The sequence below is a fragment of the Lytechinus variegatus genome, chromosome 11 (assembly GCF_018143015.1).
Source record: "Lytechinus variegatus isolate NC3 chromosome 11, Lvar_3.0, whole genome shotgun sequence".
NCBI classification, from domain to species: domain Eukaryota; kingdom Metazoa; phylum Echinodermata; class Echinoidea; order Temnopleuroida; family Toxopneustidae; genus Lytechinus; species Lytechinus variegatus.
The window spans coordinates 31,225,115-31,243,875 of NC_054750.1; the positions used below are offsets into that span (position 1 = coordinate 31,225,115).

General features: G+C 36.6%; 1 protein-coding gene across 2 annotated transcripts in view; it reads left to right on the forward strand.

Annotated features, from left to right (window-relative positions):
- Positions 1–18,761, forward strand: part of LOC121424076 (monocarboxylate transporter 1-like) — a 23,699-nt gene continuing 4,938 nt past the window's right edge. For both annotated transcript variants that reach the window (XM_041619661.1, XM_041619660.1), the window contains exons 1-4: positions 1–77; positions 15,563–15,774; positions 16,373–16,513; positions 17,501–18,445. In XM_041619661.1, coding sequence (XP_041475595.1) covers positions 15,579–15,774; positions 16,373–16,513; positions 17,501–18,445 — 1,282 coding nt within the window. In that variant the 5' untranslated portion in view covers positions 1–77; positions 15,563–15,578. The remainder of the gene's footprint in view (positions 78–15,562; positions 15,775–16,372; positions 16,514–17,500; positions 18,446–18,761) is intronic.

Consider the following 18,761-nt stretch of genomic DNA (forward strand, 5'->3'; position numbering starts at 1 on the left):
CTGATAGTGTGGAGTATATACAGTTTATTCCCTTGGACCGATGAACACGGGCCGCAGCATCGTCGGATTAAAGTAAAGTGAGTAAATAAATTAGTATTCTAATACAAGGGAAACAATTATCAGACACAATATATGAAAATATATGATTTCATAACATAAGAAAAAAGGAAAGTTGGGATGCGACATCATCAGCCGATCTAATGAATATAAATGACAACTTTATTTATTAAGATATGACTTTCAGAAAGCCCCCCCCCCCCTACACACACACACACACGCACAGGGCGACACGACATTTGCTCTGGATTTAATTATTACAGAGGCCATAGAATTATTAAGTTTTGTTTTTCGGTTACCTATTTCATATCCTATAATAATATTTCACTTATTGAATATGTATATCATTTATTCAGCGTTGAATTTTGTTCATGCTTTTATTTAAATTGAATTAATATATATTGTAATAATTTGTATTATGTTGAAGAATGAAAAATAAATTGAGTAATCTTTTTCAGCAGTGTCAATATCAAGATATAATATCAAAATATTCCATAGACACGAGACTATTTTCCAAAATATCCCGAATTTCTTGCATGTCAATAAAAAATTACATATAGTCTCGTAGCAGTTGCAAGTATGACATAAATTATCATTCAAAATCCCCCATTTGCATAAATTGTCTCTACTGGGCAATATTCTGTAAAAAAGTTTAGAATTAAATTGTTTTATTTTACTTTTATTAATTTGCTGAAATTTGAATTTGAATACTTCACTCCAATTAAATTAATTTGACAGGTCACATCTTGCCCAAAATGTAAAGCATGTTCTTCCGTGTTTAGCTCATGACATTCCTTTACATTTTGAGTCACCCGTTACTTACTCAATCAAAAGTTTCGCTTATTTAAAAAAAACAGTGATATGCATAACTCAGTGACATGCAAATGAGAAAGTCGATAACGTCCCTCACTCACTATTTTTGTTTTGTATTGTTTGAATATACAATATTTAATTTTTTACAAATTTGACAATATGGACCAACCTGACTGAACCATATAAACTCCTCAAAAAAAGTTTGGAAATCTGACTTTGATCAATTCAATTACAAAGAAACATTTATTTTCCTCCATTTTACAAAATTACTTCATTATTGTTCACAAGAATACACTTCAAATCATATTTTTTTTGCTTGTCAATTTTTTTCCAGCGTCCCCCCCTAAAGTCACGTGGACCCCCCTCGGAACGTGTGTTGTCCCCCCCCCTAAAATTTAGGTTGATGACCTTTTTTTTTTTAGCTTGTCAATTTTTTCCAGCGTCCCCCCCTAAAGTCACGTGGACCCCCCTCGGAACGTGTGTTGTCCCCCCCTAAAATTTAGGTTGATGGCCTTTTTTTTTTTGCTTGTCAAAAAATTTTGGTTAGTCACTCCTAAAATTTAGGTTGATAACCTTTTTGGGGGCGCTTGTCCAATTTTTTACCCGTGTACATCCCGAAATTTCAGGTGGACACCCCCTAAATTTTTTGGCTTCCGCCGCCAATGCTTCAAATCAATTTCTATAAAGAATATAAATATAAAACGTATGTGTAAAGAGGAAGGCGTATGTCCCTAGAAGCACATGCTTGTGGCGGGATACGCCTGTGGACAAATATATACAATACACAAAATACAATACAAAGATAAGAAGGGCTAGGAAAGGAGAAGAGAAGCAGAAAAGAAAATGGGAAGAAAACAGAGAGGGAGAAGTGAGCAGGAAGGCGGGCATGAGTTACCGAGTACCGAGCAAATAGAGCGTACAACAATGTATGATGGAGAGAGGGAGAGATAAAAAAATAATAATGCCGCAACATTTGCACATTATTCATGTTAACTTAAGATCAAAAGGAATATAAGGTATTAGGATATTCAAGCATAGGATGATAAAATCGATTTTTTTAATCTAAAATTTTAAGCTAGTTGCTGACAAGGATTTTTTTTATGTAGTCTGGAAGATCATTCCATATTTTCGGGCCAGAATAACGGATGTTGTGTTGAAAGATAATCTTTTTGTGTTTAGGAATATATATTTGGTTATTTGTTCGGGTATCAAAGTGATGTATATTTGATACATGCGTAAAGAAATCACGAAAATTTTCTGGAATTTGATAATTTAAACACCTGTACATAAGATTACATTGCTGAAGTTTATTGATGTCGTTAAATTTCAGAAGTTTCTGATAATCCCTCTTCGGTTTTAGTAAATATCAATGTGTAATTAACATCGATGAATAGAACATTTAATTCTTTAAGATAATACCCAATATGATATGATTATGGTTCACATGGAAGTGCAGTGCCTTGAAATGTGGGGCAAGGTCAAAATTCAAAAGCTGCAAATGACACATTATTGAAAGCCACTGTTCTTTATTCTGTGGTGATGAGTTTCTCAGCGGTTTTGTTTTTACTTTGACCGATAATTCCTCATCATTTTTAGTAAATATCAATGAGTAGATCATTTAATTTTCTTTAAAATGATACTCTATATGATATGATTATCATTCACATGGAGGTGCAGTGCCTTGAAATGTTGGGTAAGGTCAAAATTCAAAAGTTGCAAAATCACACAGTATTGAAAGTCACTGTTTGGTGATGAGTGAGTTTCTTTTCATACACCTTAACATCAACATTAACATGGAATCAAACAAGTAAAAACATAACAAACAAACATGCATGGGTATTTCAAACCACGACTCAAACCATGTTATCTCGCAGAACCATCACTACAGAAGCTGGGGCTTGGTTTGAATGGATTTTCATCTCTATTGACACAGACAAAAGAACCATGTTGACTCTTCACGACTATTTCTGCTCGTTTTGCAGCTTTTCAATTCAGACCTCATCCAACACTTTTGAATCCTGCTCTTTTCATTATGGCATGATCATAAAAAGCATGGTATCATCTCAAAGAAAATTAAATGATCTTTTGAATTATATCAAATATGCGTTGTGTAAAATTGGGAGTTGGGAGAAAGGAATGGTCAAACTGAGATTTCCATACCCTTTCTGCTCGTTTTGCAGCTTTTCAGTTCAGACCTCATCCAACACTTTTGAATCCTGCTCTTTTCGTGATGACATGATCATAACAAGCATGATATCACGTTAAAGACAATTAAATTATCTTTTGAATGATGTAAAATATGCATTGTTTAAAATTGGGAGTAGGGAGAAATTAATGGCTAAACACAGATTTCCAAAATTTTTTTGAGAGGTTTTGTATTAAACAATGCTAAATCCTTATGTTCAGGGTGGAATTATTGTTGTTTGAATTGAAAATGAAGAAAATATTAAAATATTTCATATTTCATATATTACTTAGTGAGTGGGTGATGTCATCAGTCTCCACATTTGCATATCAACCAGGATGTGCATATAACAGTTTTGTGAAATTAAGCGAAATTTTAAAATGTCATAACTTTCTTTTTTTCATCCGATTTTGATGAAATTTTCAGTGTTATGTTTGTTGGATTTTTCGCTTTTTATTCAATAAACTTTTTGTTGGGGTGGACTTGTCCTTTAATGGCGTAAAAAGCCGACTCTTTCTTAGAATACGGAGCTTATCGTTATACAATTGAATATAGCGACTGCTATCTTCTGATTTTGCCGAGTCAGAATATACCTTATTTAACTTCACCAATCATTCCAGGCTATCATCGCTCTGTTGTATTTACTCAGTGTTATCAGCTCTCAAAGTTGTCAAAACCTTGTTTAAGTTATCATACCCGTCCTGTTGTGAAATGAGCATATACATGTATGTTTAAATACAATATTCACATTCAATTTGAGATAAATTCCCAATTTCATTTTTTTTTTCAACTTCTCCAAGTCTTCTATATTCTGCTCTGTATAGCTATGCAGCTATACTCAAACCAAGCGGTTTTGTATATCTTTTAACTGAAATTTTAGTAGGGCATTCATTGCATTACAGTTTCACATCGCAATTCTTTCCAATCGTCTAGAAGGCATTGACACGACTGTAATCTTTGGTATTCATTTCGTTTGAGACAATATTTATTTTTGCCGTGAAAACAAAAAAATGAAACTTCCTTAAAGACAATTAACTGTCAGTAATCATGGTAATTCTGTATATTCGAGACTTAATATTTCTAATTATCACCAATTTATCACTCATATTGGCTTCGCCTCCAGTATAATGTAACTAATTTGAGAGTGAATCTCATATTAATTCCTTGTCAATATTTAAAATGAATATCCTTCTATATAATCATCACCACTATTTTGCTCAGTGTCAAGTGGCGAGTGACTTAAAAAAAAAAATATTTACCTACTGCTGCTTGACACCAAATAAGGAATACGTAAAACTGATAATACAGTTATTAAAAGATTTAATCAAATCTCTTAAATTAGTTGTTTCCTTTTGATTTGTTTACAAAAATAATACATGAGCATTAATAACAAAATATAACTTAATAATAGTTGACTCGTGCGTCGTGCCCCCATCATCTCATCTGGCCTGACATGCCCTGGTGGTCGGTCTAATTCCTGGCCTCCACAGCTTGCGATGTCTCTTCCACTCGGCCTCGGCCTCCGCAGACAGTTGCCCCTTGATGAGTAGCCCCCAGATCCGAGAGAGGTGGCTTCAACGAATTAGTGGACGAGATCGAGTTCCCAGTGATGACATGAATTTTGACCAATCATGTCTGTGGAGAACCGGCGGCAGCTGGGGTCGTTATCTCGTCACCGACGTAAACACTCAGTTTTAACTTCGACTGCGTATACTAACATCTATGGCCTATTCTCGCCTTGGTGGTTCTCCCTGCATTACTGAAACCATGGAGCTCTGTTAATAGCTCTATATTACTGAAACTAACCTCCTAATATACCCTACCGTTACTAGGACTAACTGTAAAATTTCTATAAAGTAATTCAAAGAATTTCAATGACAGATAAGTGCATAGAGCAACACATTCTTATTAAGAAAAGACTTCCTGTGCATCTGTACACCTACATTCATCAATGCTAGAGCACTTTGGGCTATTTATGACACCTGTAGGAAAATGCTTACCTAATACGAAATATTTCTAAGACTTGAACAAAATATGGCATCTATCTGATCTTGTACTCTAAGGGGGTATCAAACGTTTCCAACGCTTGCTTTTGAAATATCCAGAACATATGATGCTTGTCTAGGTTTAAATATTCACAACGGATGAACTATTTTTACAAACTCAGAACATGAGTGTAATCAAAGGAATTAAATTGAATAGATTTCTTCCCTGACACTCAGGCAATTTTGCTTGAAATGAATCTTAACATAATTCAAGATCCTTATTTCGGTAATACAGCTACTCTGCCATGCCTGCATGCTATCCCACGTTAATCCTAACTAATCCAAACACTGCACAGGAGTCGATTGTGAGAACCAAATCTGCTTTGAACAAAGTAAGTAATTCTTCACTGTCTTGACCATAGTATCATCAAAGGAAGCCGCACGACCCACATCATCTTAATAAAATATAATGAAACAACAATTTCTATACGCCCATTATTAACAGCAGGGGCGGAAAGCTCTCCCAAAAGGTAGGGGGACAAGGGTCTGGAAAATTTGACAAGCCCCCCCCCAAAAAAAAAAAAGGCTTTTACCTAAAATTTAAGGTCATTTCGACGAAAATATGATTGGCAACCAAAAAAAAAGGTCATCTCGTCCCAAAACGCACGTTTTGGGATTTCCGCCCATGATTAACAGTAGGCTTGAAACATGTAGCATATTACTCTGATTTTTATCTCATCTATAATATATTATTGATTTACATGTATTTATGTTTTTAATGTCAGGACCATGATGTAAAACAGTTTTTAACTGATCTTGTCATCCTGTATAAATATATTTGAATAAATAAAAACATTATAAGGAGCCGTTGCTAACCCAATGGCAAAACCTAGTACCACTACGGAAATTCCAACTAAAGCCTAAACATTTTTCATGTACTTGAAAAATCTCATAATGATGATGACCTGACTTATACTTCGGTCACATTTGCTCTACGGCGGCCGTACGGCGAGAATAGCCCTTTTATTAATTTCATTTCAAACCACCTATAATGTAGCTGGTACAAAAAAGGTAAACGGCTGTTTTCGACTTGCCGTACGGCCGCCGAAGAGCAAATGTGACCGAGGTATTAAGTTCAAAAGTCCCAAAGTGTTAGTTGACATTAATGTACATCAAAGATTCAGTCTTATATATATATATATATATATATTATATATATATAGCTCTGAATTGAAACTGAAAGGGGGATAACATTGTAAGACTGCAAATATACTTGTTCCTCAGTTTGGATAATTGTGCGGTTTATAATTAGCTCCGGTTTAAGGTGAAGTCCACCCCCAGAAAATAGTTGATTTAAATAAATAGAGAAAAATCAAACATGAATAATGCTGAAAACTTCATCAAAATCGAATGTGAAATAAGAAAAATATGACATTTAAAGGTACGCTTATTTTTCGCAAAACAGTTCTATGCTCAACCCAGTGATATTCAAATGAGAGAGTCGATTATTTTTTTTTTTTTTTTATTGTTTGAATTATACAATATTTCAATTTTTACGAGATTTGCAATTAGGACCCCCTTGCTTGAACCGCAAATTGTTAAAATAATGGAATTCCATGTGTTCAGGGAGGAATGAAACTTTGTTTCACATGACAGTGACCAGGAAATCAAAATATTTAATATTTCATATCATAAAATACAAAGAAAATATAGTGAGTGATGTCATCAGCTCCCTCATTTGCATACCGAACATGATGTGCATATAACTGTTTTGTGAAATTAAGCGAAAGCTTAAAATGTTCTAACTTTCTTATTTTAACTTGGTCATTTTGCCTCCGAAGAAGATTCTGGTAGGAGGCCCCTTTTGACTCTCTTACTTTCTTATATTTTACATCCGATTTTGATGAACTTTTTAGTGTTATGCTTGGTTGATTTTTCTCTTTGTTGGGGTGGACTTGTCCTTTAAATAGCAAGGTGAGATTTTCAGTTATTGTTAAGTAGCTAAAATCTATCTATCATGCTTCTGACCAGCTCTGATCTGTCCAGTAATCTTCACCTAATTATTCTCCTTTTGTATTCAGATTATTAAGACCCAGAAAGTCTTCATTTGAATTCCATCGCACGTATTGCCCACATCAGTTTGACAAATACAACTGGAAATTGATAGAAGTGACCTCTTTTCTCTCTTTTCTCTCTGTCTCCACTCCGTCACTCATTCCTCCTCCTTTTGTCTGAAATACAAAGATGTACCAGTATACTTACCTTCGCCTAGCTTGTAGCAATCCTTTCCCACCTTTTTTTTATACTAAAGCTAATAGACCTTTTCATGTGGTTGGGATTTGGGCCAATGTCGGAATCCTTTATTTATATGTCTCTGCTTATTACTCCTCGTAGTTTGACCTATCGGTTTTCATGCAATAGTTGATTTTTTTTCACCTGACTTGGGCAATGGAAGAATAAAATAGCCTAATCTTTAAACGAGCCAAATACTTCCTTTATTGCAATGCTTACAAAGAAGGCAAATGGACTCCAGATTATTGAGTAGCATTTTTTAACCTGCCTCTATTTTGTGGCTCAACCCGAGGTTAATTTCTTTATTCGATATTATTTTATATATTTAAAGGCATGGTCACACGGCCCGAGTGTTGTTGGAGCGGTGGTGGAGCGGAGAGAAAAAATCATCACCGCTTGCTACTGTTCACCATTTTCGATTTCGATTGTTTTATTTTTGTTTTCGATTTTTTTCCCCCAATTTTGTGAGCGAAATTCGACCCTCTCTCCCTACCGCTCCACGATCGCCCCAACAACGCTCGGGCGGTGTGACCAGGCCTCAACATCGAATCCATACGTAGATCCATTACGATAAAGTGGAAGAAACGTTGATAAAAAGACGTCGTGTGGTGTCGAACTCGGTCAGTGAATTCCAAGCTCGAATTAGGAATTCAGACACTCCTCTCGCAAGCATTGTAATGCAAATCGGATACCTCTGCTAAGAAAGAAAATATATCCCTCTTTTTATCAAGTGCTGAAATTATAATTTTTTCTTTCTCGCGTTTTATATTGCTATTATACCAAATAATTTCATTTCTCTTATCGCAAACATTAAACATTCCTTTTAGAACAAGATCTGAAAGGGTCAATGTAAAATACAGGCATTTTTTTTTCTTTTGCGTATTCATGTTTGGGGGCAGTTGATCCCAAACATGTCGGAAATTTTACTGGTCCAGTAAGTGAACAAAAATTTATATGATGTTTTTTTTTCACTTAAGATATTCTATTTTTTAATACATGATAAACGAAGTGAAAAACATAATGTTAAGTAAATTGAACACTTTAAGGTCTCCTTCTATTTCAGTATCAGAACACACAATTTTTCAGCTTTGAAATTCCATGAAGGAGTGTACTAACCTATTTTACAAATTGATTATTTTCAAAGGTACTGGAACTGCCATGGCTATATAAACTAATTGAGAAGTGACCAAATACTTTATAACAGTCACCTTTCTATATTCTTCGCATCTTCCATAAATCTAAATCACTTTTTATTTTCCGGATTTTATTTTCCTGACTTTTCCTTCCCAATTTACAGTATCAACTTCTCTATGACATTTTCCAACATAGATTCCGGATCTGTTCAGATATCCAACCACAATTCATAACCTAACCACTGGCGCTATTATACTTAGTTTTGATCCATTAATTAATGAACGAAGTTCCTGTATTTAATAAAGGGATGACCGGGGCTAAAAATAATATGATTTAAACAGATAAAGAAAATCAGACAAACAAAGCAATGAAAATTTGATCAAAATCGGACAACGAATAACAAAGTTATGGCATTAAAAAAATTGCATCATTCCGGTGAAGCAGTTCTAGGCGTGTCTTCATGAATATTCAATGAGCAAATTGATGATGTCATGTCCCAACTTGTTATTTTGTATTTTATTATTAGGTTTATTCAATTTTTTCACCAAGAACTGAAAAAATGGATTGACAACTGATTAAGAGCATTAGATATTTATTGCTGCAACTTTTTTCATTATAGAGGAGACACATTATTAACACAAGTATGAAAAAGTGTGACAATTATGATTTCATGTAATAACTTAACAAAAAAGGAAAATGGGGATGTGACATCATCAGCCCACCTAATGAATATTCATGATGACGAGCATACAGATGTTTTCACAAAATAATTTTGAATTTTAAAATTCAATAACTTCGTTATTTGTCATCCGATTTTGATTAAATTTTCTTCATTCTGCTTTGTGAATTTTACTCTATTTATTCAAATCTCAATATTTTCAGTCCGGTGTACCCCTTTAAGTAAACAAAAAATGTGATTGATGGTGTAAAACTCCTTAAGGTCTAATGACACCTGGGGTCCGTAGCACAAAGGTTAGCGATTAATCGCTAAATGAAAAGACCTAACAAGACCTACGTTGTATGTGCATTTTGTCAGTTGACTGACTAGGACCAATCACAATCGTTCTTTCAAATTAGCGATTAATCGAAAATCTTTGTGTTACGAAGCCCAAGTGTTTCAGTAGTTTTACAAAAGTCAATGTCCTGTACGAATATTCAGTTGCCGAACGATGCTGGCTAAATGCGCAATGCTGCCCGAGGTCCAGTGGCGTAGCTAGGATTTTCTTCCCGGGGGGGGGGGGGGGGGCACTGGGAGTCCTTGCTTTTTCAGGGGAGGGGCACCGGCCATTTTCCGGTGTGTGTGTGTGTATGTGTCACAAGGGCTGATTCGACTTTCGCCAATAGGGGACTGGGCCCGAAATTATCTTCACCTATATTTTCCCCGATCAGTCACTTCTAAGTTTTATTCTTATAAAACAACATACAAAAACATGAAATAATGATAAGCCTTACAAAAATTGCGAGCGCGAAGCGCGATCGACTTTTTTTACTTTCATGTTTTTTTCCTGAAAATTTTATTTTCTGGGCAATGTTACGTGTGATCCTGAACAAGATTCGTGTGTAACTAGATGGTTACTGTGAACGCCAAGCGCGAGCAGAAATTTTTATCAACTGTTCTAGCATTATCGAAAAGGGACCTGTTAAGGACTGCATACAGTTACCCACGAAGACGGTATATATTTCAATAATGCGAGCGCGAAGCGCGAGCAAACTATTTTTTACCTAAAAAATGGTCATTCTAAGCACTTTTTGTATTAATAAATGGGATAGGTATGTAACTAAACAATTGATGCGAGCGCGAAGCGCGAGAAGAAGAAAATTGAGATTTTAGACCTAAAAGCTGGACACTATTCACATTTTGTAAATCATAAATAGGATATAGTAAATGGGGTATCATTAATAATGCGATCGTGAAGCGTGAGCAGACAATTATTGATATTCTGATGTGAAACTGGATAATTTAAGTACATTTTAAATAAAGAACATGCAGGCTATCGCGTGTGTTTTATATTTAGACCTAGAATCAGGGCATCCTGAATACATTTGTTTAATGGAGCATTGTGAAATACACGTACACAATATGAACTTGGCCAATCAAACAATGTGACCACGCAGCGTGAGCTTGAAATGCTGATATGTAGACCATAAAACGGACATTTTACAGAGCATTTAAAATGGAAAAATGAAAGCTCGATGTCCGAGCTAAAATATGTTTTGTATGTTGACTTCAAAACTTGCTCCATATCGGCCCGGTGTAAAAATGGCAGAGGTAATAATGGCAGAGATAAAAATGGCAGAGGTAATAATGGCAGAGGTAAAATTGGCAGAGGTAAAAATGGCAGAGGTAATAATGGCAGAGGTAAAATGGCAGAGGTCATTATGGGAGAGGTAAAAATGACAGCAAGAGGTAAAATATGGCCAGCCTCAAACCCCGATGCAATGAATTGTCAAAAAGCCCCCGCATGTACATAGATTAAATTAAAAGTGCATGTCACGGTTAGGCATTTCATCATATCATTATGTCTTTATCGGCCTAACAATGCTATTTACGAATTCGTTGGAGGTGTACCGTGAAGGCTTTTTAAAAAGAAATCAAGCGACAAATATTTTTTTCATTCAATTCTTCAGGAGCAAAATGAAACTGCACTATTCTCATTCATCATTTTATAACATTACTTTTTGTCTAGCTGTTTTTTTATATCTAAAGTTTTGCCAGGTTTACCGTTACAAAAAGGAGGAAGAGTAGACATAAGAGAGGTGGAGAGACAGAGAGGGTTAGAGGTGGGAAAAGAACACAGCAGGAAAAGCTTAGACCTTGAAATTGTCACGAATGATTGTGGTTGAATATTATGTCCTAATTTGTAATGTAGTCTGTACTATTCTTGGTAAATATTTGAATGACAATAAGCATGCATTCCCAGGTTTGGCACTGAATATGTAACTGATTATGAAAATCAATAATAATCTTGACTGGTAAACCAATTTGGGGTCGATCGAGGGGTACCGTCTGGTTCAGATTCTTTGCATAAAAGAAGACCCTGAACCTTCTTTACTATTGCATCCAATATGATATAGACGGCTTGATGGTCATAACCCTTGGAAGCGGAAGTGCTGTTGGGTATTTTGTACACCATAAGCACCCTCTTGGTAATTAGCTACTGCACTGTGTAATCCTACATGCATGCATTTGTATAAACTTACAGAAAATTGGTATTTTGTGCATGTACCGATACAAATTTATTGTAATAAAATTGTTTTCCCCTTTTTAAAAACATATCTGTTCTGTAAAATTGTAGAAAAATTGTGAAAAACCCTCCTGTTATTATAATCTTCAAAATTATTTGTTTTTTTCTGTAAAACCTGTTTTTTTATTTTTCTTCTGTAGAATCTACTGTTTTTTCTAATAGTGTACCTCGGCCACTTTTACCTCTGCTATTGTCACGTCTTCCATTTTTACCTCTTATCATTTATACCTCTGCTCTTTTTATCTGCTGTTCTTACCTCTGCCATTTTTACCTCTGCCATTATTACCTCTGCCATTTTTACCTCTGCCATTTTTTACCTCTGCTATTTTTACTTCTGCCATTTTTACCTCAGTATCTGCCATTTTTACCTCTGCCATTATTACCTCTGCCATTTTTACCTGGCACCTCCATATCAGCCTATTGAGCAAGATATGAATCTCATCGAAGAGGCATTTCTGGCGCGAAGTTCAAGCAAAAATTTTATATAGTAACATGAAAGATTTGGTTTTTTTTTATTGCAATTAAGTCTTCCCCTCACATTATTTCATTCACTCGTCTTCTTCCTCTTATTTTCCTCTTCTTTTTTCTTCTGTCTTAATTCTTCTTCTTTTATTTTTTTATTTTCTTCTTACTCCCTTTTTTTTGCTCTGCCATTTTTTTCTGGGGGGGCACCAGGGGGGCACACCAAGTCCCAGGGTGGTACGTGCCCCCAGGCCCCCGTAGCTAGGCCACTGCCGAGGTCATGGGATTTTTGCTCCCTTTTCATATATTATTGCGGTTAAAACTCTTGTTTTTCACATTTTCGCTAAACTCCGAGGCGTTGTACAACACAAACGATTCGTTCAATCATCTTCTTGGTTGAATAGAGCATCTTTGCTTCACCTCATGCTTAGTCGCTATTTGTGTGATATTTCGCCCAATGTCAGGACACAATAAGCCTTTGATGTGTATTACGCCAAGTGTCAATTGAGGTCTATGTATTGTGCTCTAAATAAAAATGGAATCACTTTTCAGTCTTCGCATTAAACCGGCCGCATCAAGGTCACCACCGAAGGCTCCAGTGCACCTGTGTATTATTTTCTCCTTCTTTAGAAATTGGAAGCTATTGTATATCGGGTCGTTGTCTCTCTCACTGGCCGATTCAGGGGGGGGGGGGCAAAGCCACCCCCCCTTGAGAAGCACAATAATTAATTTGTAATGTGAAAATGCCATTAAAACAGAAGTGTCCCCCCCCCCCCCTTGAAAGTGAAGACCTTTTTTTTTTTGCTTTTCCATTTTTTTTTTCGTTTACGAAATGTCCTTATTTCATTGAAAACTTTATTTTTTGCTTGTCAAATTTCTCCTCTGCAAAATGTGCCCCTCTCTTTGGAAATTCCTGGATCCGCCCTGATCTCTATATTATTATTTTTCTTCCATGAGCTGATGAGTAAAAAGGCCCATCTCACGTTCCTGGTCCCACTGACCGACGGACACAAAACCTATATTCATAACGGACGACACAGCGGACAAACAAAATTTCGGGGTGGCGTCATCCGTTTTCATCCGCCTCAGACAATGTACAATGTGGGCGTGAAATCACAGTGGACAGATGCTCGATGGATATAGAGCGTTTAAAACACGTAAATGTATGAAAAGAGTTCACGACGACGGAAATATAACCTTTTCCAACGGATGGCAAGATTCTTTTAAGTTTTACATCCACTCTGCATCCGTTTGTGCAGTGGGAACAATTCTTAAATAAAAGAAAGTAACAGATAAATATGAAGGAAACTTTATACAGATGACAGTCACATGTTGGTGAATCCACTATCAACCGATAAATTTTCAGCTCTCAGAAGGTCCATGGTTATTCGTATATAATTATTAGGATGTGAAGTAAACATTTTTACTTCACATCCTAACTGTATAAATACCAATGACTCTTTTAATAATTTTCAGGCTGAGGATGAGGTGCGACACCTCGAAACATGTTCCGTTTATTAAAATGTTATGTTCTATTCCTTATATTTGTCTACAATCAGTGGTCCTGTATGTCCGAAAAGTCCAAGATGGTTTTCAAAAAAGGACTCTACAGCTGTAACTTAAAGATGGACATAGTTCATTTTAAATCTACCTAAGAGATATGATTTTGGTGTCTACACTATATGGTTACAAGGGTAAAATGATACTTTTACATTAGTTACAATGGTATGAAGCTGTCCATTTTGCCTAAAAATTCAAAGATGGCTTTCAAAATGGCGCATAAGAGAACCCCATCACTTGAAAATAGACATTGTTCATACAATATTCACCTGGAAAAGAATATATGGTGTCTGCACTACATTGTGGTTTGAAGGCTGATGTAATATATCGGGACAAGTGACAAGAATTGTCAGTTGTCCTGTATGTCAACAAAAAAATACAAAGTGGCTTCTAAAAATTAAAATTGCGTAAAAAATATTCCCTACCCACGAAACCATGAGATACCCCTAGGCACTAAAATGACGTGTCTTGAAATACCTATGGATTGTGGTACTTTTTAAGTGAAAGTGGACCCCATATTTATTGTTTTTTATCTTTTTTTTTTGCTGTTACTCCAAATTTTGCATTTTTCAGCCGGTAGAAATCGAATATACTCCCGATCAAATTTGGATGCAAAAAAAGAAAAAAACAAACGCGTTTAAAGGGGTGGGTTTTTTTCAGTTTTGGACGCGGGCCGCGCGTGCATTCGTATAAAGGGTATCAAAAACATCGATTTTCAAAAAAGGGGTAGTTTTGAAACACTGGTCAATGGTGAATCACATGGTAAAACGTATTTAGGGTATGTTTTTTCCCCAAACCTTTTTTAAGACTAGCTAAACGTTTTTAGGGTATGTCCCCCCAAGCTTTTTCCCGGGGTCATAACCTGGCGACAACTTCAATTCAATTCAATTCAATTTTATTTATTTCACTTCCATCAAACAAAAACAAGTTGTATACCATATATAAACATAAGTATTTGTATCCGTTGCAGAGAAACAAAAATGATAATACACATGTTGTGAAAAAAACACGCGATTTGGGCAACACATTGGAGGTTTTAACTAAGTATACTATTTTTCAATAGAAATTAAATCAAGATGGAAATGGAGGGACCCACTAAAAAGCAATGCTTGTACAATGTGGGCCCCTCAAAAAAAGATAACACAACCAATAACAAAGTACAAATACAGATATATGTAATCAAATGAGAAAAAAATAAATAAATGATAAATAATACTCACAAAATAAATACGAAGTTATCAAAAAAATATAGTTTGTATAGGACAAAACAACCCGTCCTAAAATATCCCCACCCCCTCGAAGAAAAAAAAAGAAAAAGGGGAGAATGCCCTGATAGGATGGATGGGTGCTGCTGAACGTAGATAAAACATATGCAATCGTGGACTCAAGCAAACAGGATTCAATGATGTGTATAAAAGGAGAAAAAATATATGAAATGACCTGGAAAGAATATAATGCGCAAAAAATGTGATTGATGCCGTAAGTAAATAAGTGGTATAAGAAGGCGGATAAGGACAGGAGAGAAAGAGAAAATAGAGGAGAGGATAGACACAATAATGTACGAGGTTCGACACCGAGCACAACTGAGAAGGACTTGTATCAGGGGCCAAAGTGTGTAAATAGAGCCCGCGAAAAACTGTTTAGGGGATTATTTTACACGCAGAGAAAAACTCGTTTAGGGAGTGTTTGGCCACACGTGTGTACATCAATACATATGACTGGTTAGGGCACCGTTCCTATAATTATAGTGATGAATAATTGAAATAGTGGCATGCAATTTGGGGATTTACAAAAAAACCTGACGACATTCAATTTTGATTGATTCGCAGATATTTCTAGATCGATATGGAGGAAGGTTCGGAAACAACAGACAAATGGCGCTACGTGGTTGCTTTAGGAAAGTTTTTTGTTCACTTGATCTTCCCGGGTATGACAAAGGCTTTGTCAGTCCTCGTTCCTGCCATGGTCTTCCAGCTCCAGGTTGATTACACGACGGTGGGATTTCTAGTTCCAATGCAGTATGGCGTCCTCTACGTTGCCTGTAAGTTAGTCTTCTCTCTAAACGCAAAAGAGCTAATTTAGTCCGTAATCACACTCCTCTTGGAGTGATACTAGTCCCTTTGAAGTGAACTGTACATCCTTTTAGTGTGCATTTTGACTCCTTTTTGGAGAAGAGGCACATGCACTTCACTCCAAAAGGAAGAATAATGCGCTCTAAAAGGATGTAAAGTTCACTCCAAAGCGATTGGTTGCTCGTATCGCTCTTAGAGCCTGAGCGTGATTGGGACTAGATTGGCTCTTTTGCGTTTAGAAAGTAGGCATACTGGGTGTAATAATACCTAGAGACTTGTTTCATATGGTAACTACTGCGGAAATTCTGATTTTGATTGGCTGCTGATACTAGCTGTTACCATAGTATTATGGTAAATTTACAATAGTGTTAGATTTTTATTAACTGGGTCCCAGTTGTGATTCAAGGGAAGGCCGGGGCAATTGGGAAACATGCCCAACTTTGTTTCCCCCACATCGTTCAGTTGTCCATGCTAATGGTGAATAACTGTTTCCAATGACACTTTAATTGGGCCAAAAATATGTCCTCTGTTATTAAACGATTAAGTGGTGTCTCTTTATCTTTACAGGTCCCCTGAGTAATTATTTGGCGACGAAGTTTGGTCATCGTTGTGTTTCATCAATCGGCGGGTTCTTGTCCGGAGTTTCTATGATGGGGGCCTTCTTCAGTCAATCAGCAATGACGATCGGAATCTCATTCTTCTTTACAGGTACTTTCCTAGTCCAGGTTGGACGCTGATAAGTTACCTTCCTCATAAGCTGAATTAGAGCGATTGACGTCTAAATTTCGTAGGCTAGTACCAATCCCTGTAGAACACACTCAATCAATGCAATTGAGCTGTGTGCTGAAAACTCTTTGTTAGTGAGCTTCGGAGTCATGGTACTTCCTTTTCGGTAGCTTTAGGATAGGTACTTCGATCAACGTCCAATCTGAACTAGTCACCTTACAAAGAAACGGGTGCTTGACTTTTCTTACGAATTTAAGGGGGAGATTGGAAGAAAATTTTGTATGGAAGCTTCTTAATTTTTTTTCGAGTTGGTGGCGTGTAGAAATGGACACTACAAAGATTTGATGACAATGAACATACACTTCTGACTGCCCTTCTACGCCAGTTGGCAAGGGCAATTTCCGCCATCAACACGGAAGAACCAAAGTTGTGTTTAGGTTCGAACGTAAATTTGTCCCTCTCTATATTCATAAGTTTAGCCCACCATTACTTAATTCTTTTTGAGTATAGCTATTTGATCACCTTCCTGGATGAATCAATATTGGATATTGTTGTTGCATTTTACGTAATATATGTCTCAATTATCGATACAGAGAGTGGAAATAGCAAGTATTTCAATAACTTGGAGACACACACTGTGGATCGGGAAGAAATTTTTTCATCAAACATATTCACTGTATAGTAAAATAATGTCACAAATGAAATGACGAGTTTAGGAAATATACGGGGGAAAACCCTTTAAATGCATTTATGTTCCTTGTGGTTGGTTTATTTGATATTATCTAGTTATACCATGAAACTATCATTGTACCCTTTCGATTGTTCCGTAGTATAGGTAAGATGGCGATGTTGATAGCCGTTACTGATGCAGATGGGGGGGGGGTCATAATATTTCAGATTCATAGATCGAGTAATAATGGTTATTTATAAAAGAAATCAGACTATGGCTCCTGATTGTTTTATTTTCAGGTCTCTTTTCGTCACCGTTACGTCAGAGTTCAACTGTCATGCTGCGTGAGCACTTTGGGGAAAAGTATGGTGTGGCCATAACCTTCACACAAATGGGAGGCCTGCTTGGAGGTGTCATTTTACCTTATGTAACTGCGCTGTGTCTGGACGCATATGGCATGAGGGGAGCCATGCTCTGTCTAAGTGGCATCTTCTTCTACCACGCAGCGATTGGAGCCACTTTTAGAGCCCCTCGGTCACCTACAGTCAGAAACAATACACGGCATGTAGGTGGAGAGGAGGATATCGAGGGATCGACTCTATTACAAGGTCAAGAAGATGAAATCTATCTCCGAGAGAACAACCTTCGACATGACGATGAAAGTATTAGTACTTACGATAATTCCAGAGATGAATGTTGGATTCCAAAAGATGGGGAAGCTCAGAAATCCAATCCGACAAGGAACTTAATGGTAGAATTTTTAACATGGATTTTACCCATGGATTTTATGAGAGAGGAACGCATCTTCATCTTTCTCTTTATCCCCTGTTATATCCTTGACGACATAAGTTTCGCCATATGGATAATTTTCTCCCCATCGTATGGAGTGTCAGTCGGTCTTGATGAGAAGGAAGCAGTGTATCTCCCAATAGTCGGTTCATTGGGCGGATTCGTAGGCCGCCTGGTTCTCATAGGAATTCTGTACAAACATCCACATCTAACACCTCACGCGTTTTCAGTCAACGCAGCAGTATCATCAATTGCAATGTTGGCCCATCCTCTTAGCTCATCCTTGGTTCATCTCCTGATATGTTCCTTCTTCGCAGGGTTCGGGTTTTATGGTCTCGTTTCTTCCTTCTACGCTACTTTACCTTTGAGGTTAAAGAATGATAACTTCCCCATTGCCTCTTCAATCATTTTCTTGACAAGTGGAGTCATACTTCTTCTATCTGGAACACTTGCAGGTAAGTAAGCCTAGGCATCCATTCTAACAATCGGGGATACTTGAAAGAATGCTGGAAAAAAAATCACAAATTGGTCAGTTATCTTGCAGCATCTAAAACTAAGATAATAGTGTCTCTGTAGAATGACTGTGAAACAAAACAAAATCACGAAAGATCACTGATGGATATGCTCCTGACTGAAAATAATTATATCAGGGGTCCTTACATAAAATATCTTCAATCTGTCTTTTGAGAGTGGGAGGGTACCTGATGGCATGAAAATAGGTCAAATTACACTTATCCATAAAAGGGACCAAAAGTTGATCCAGGAACACCC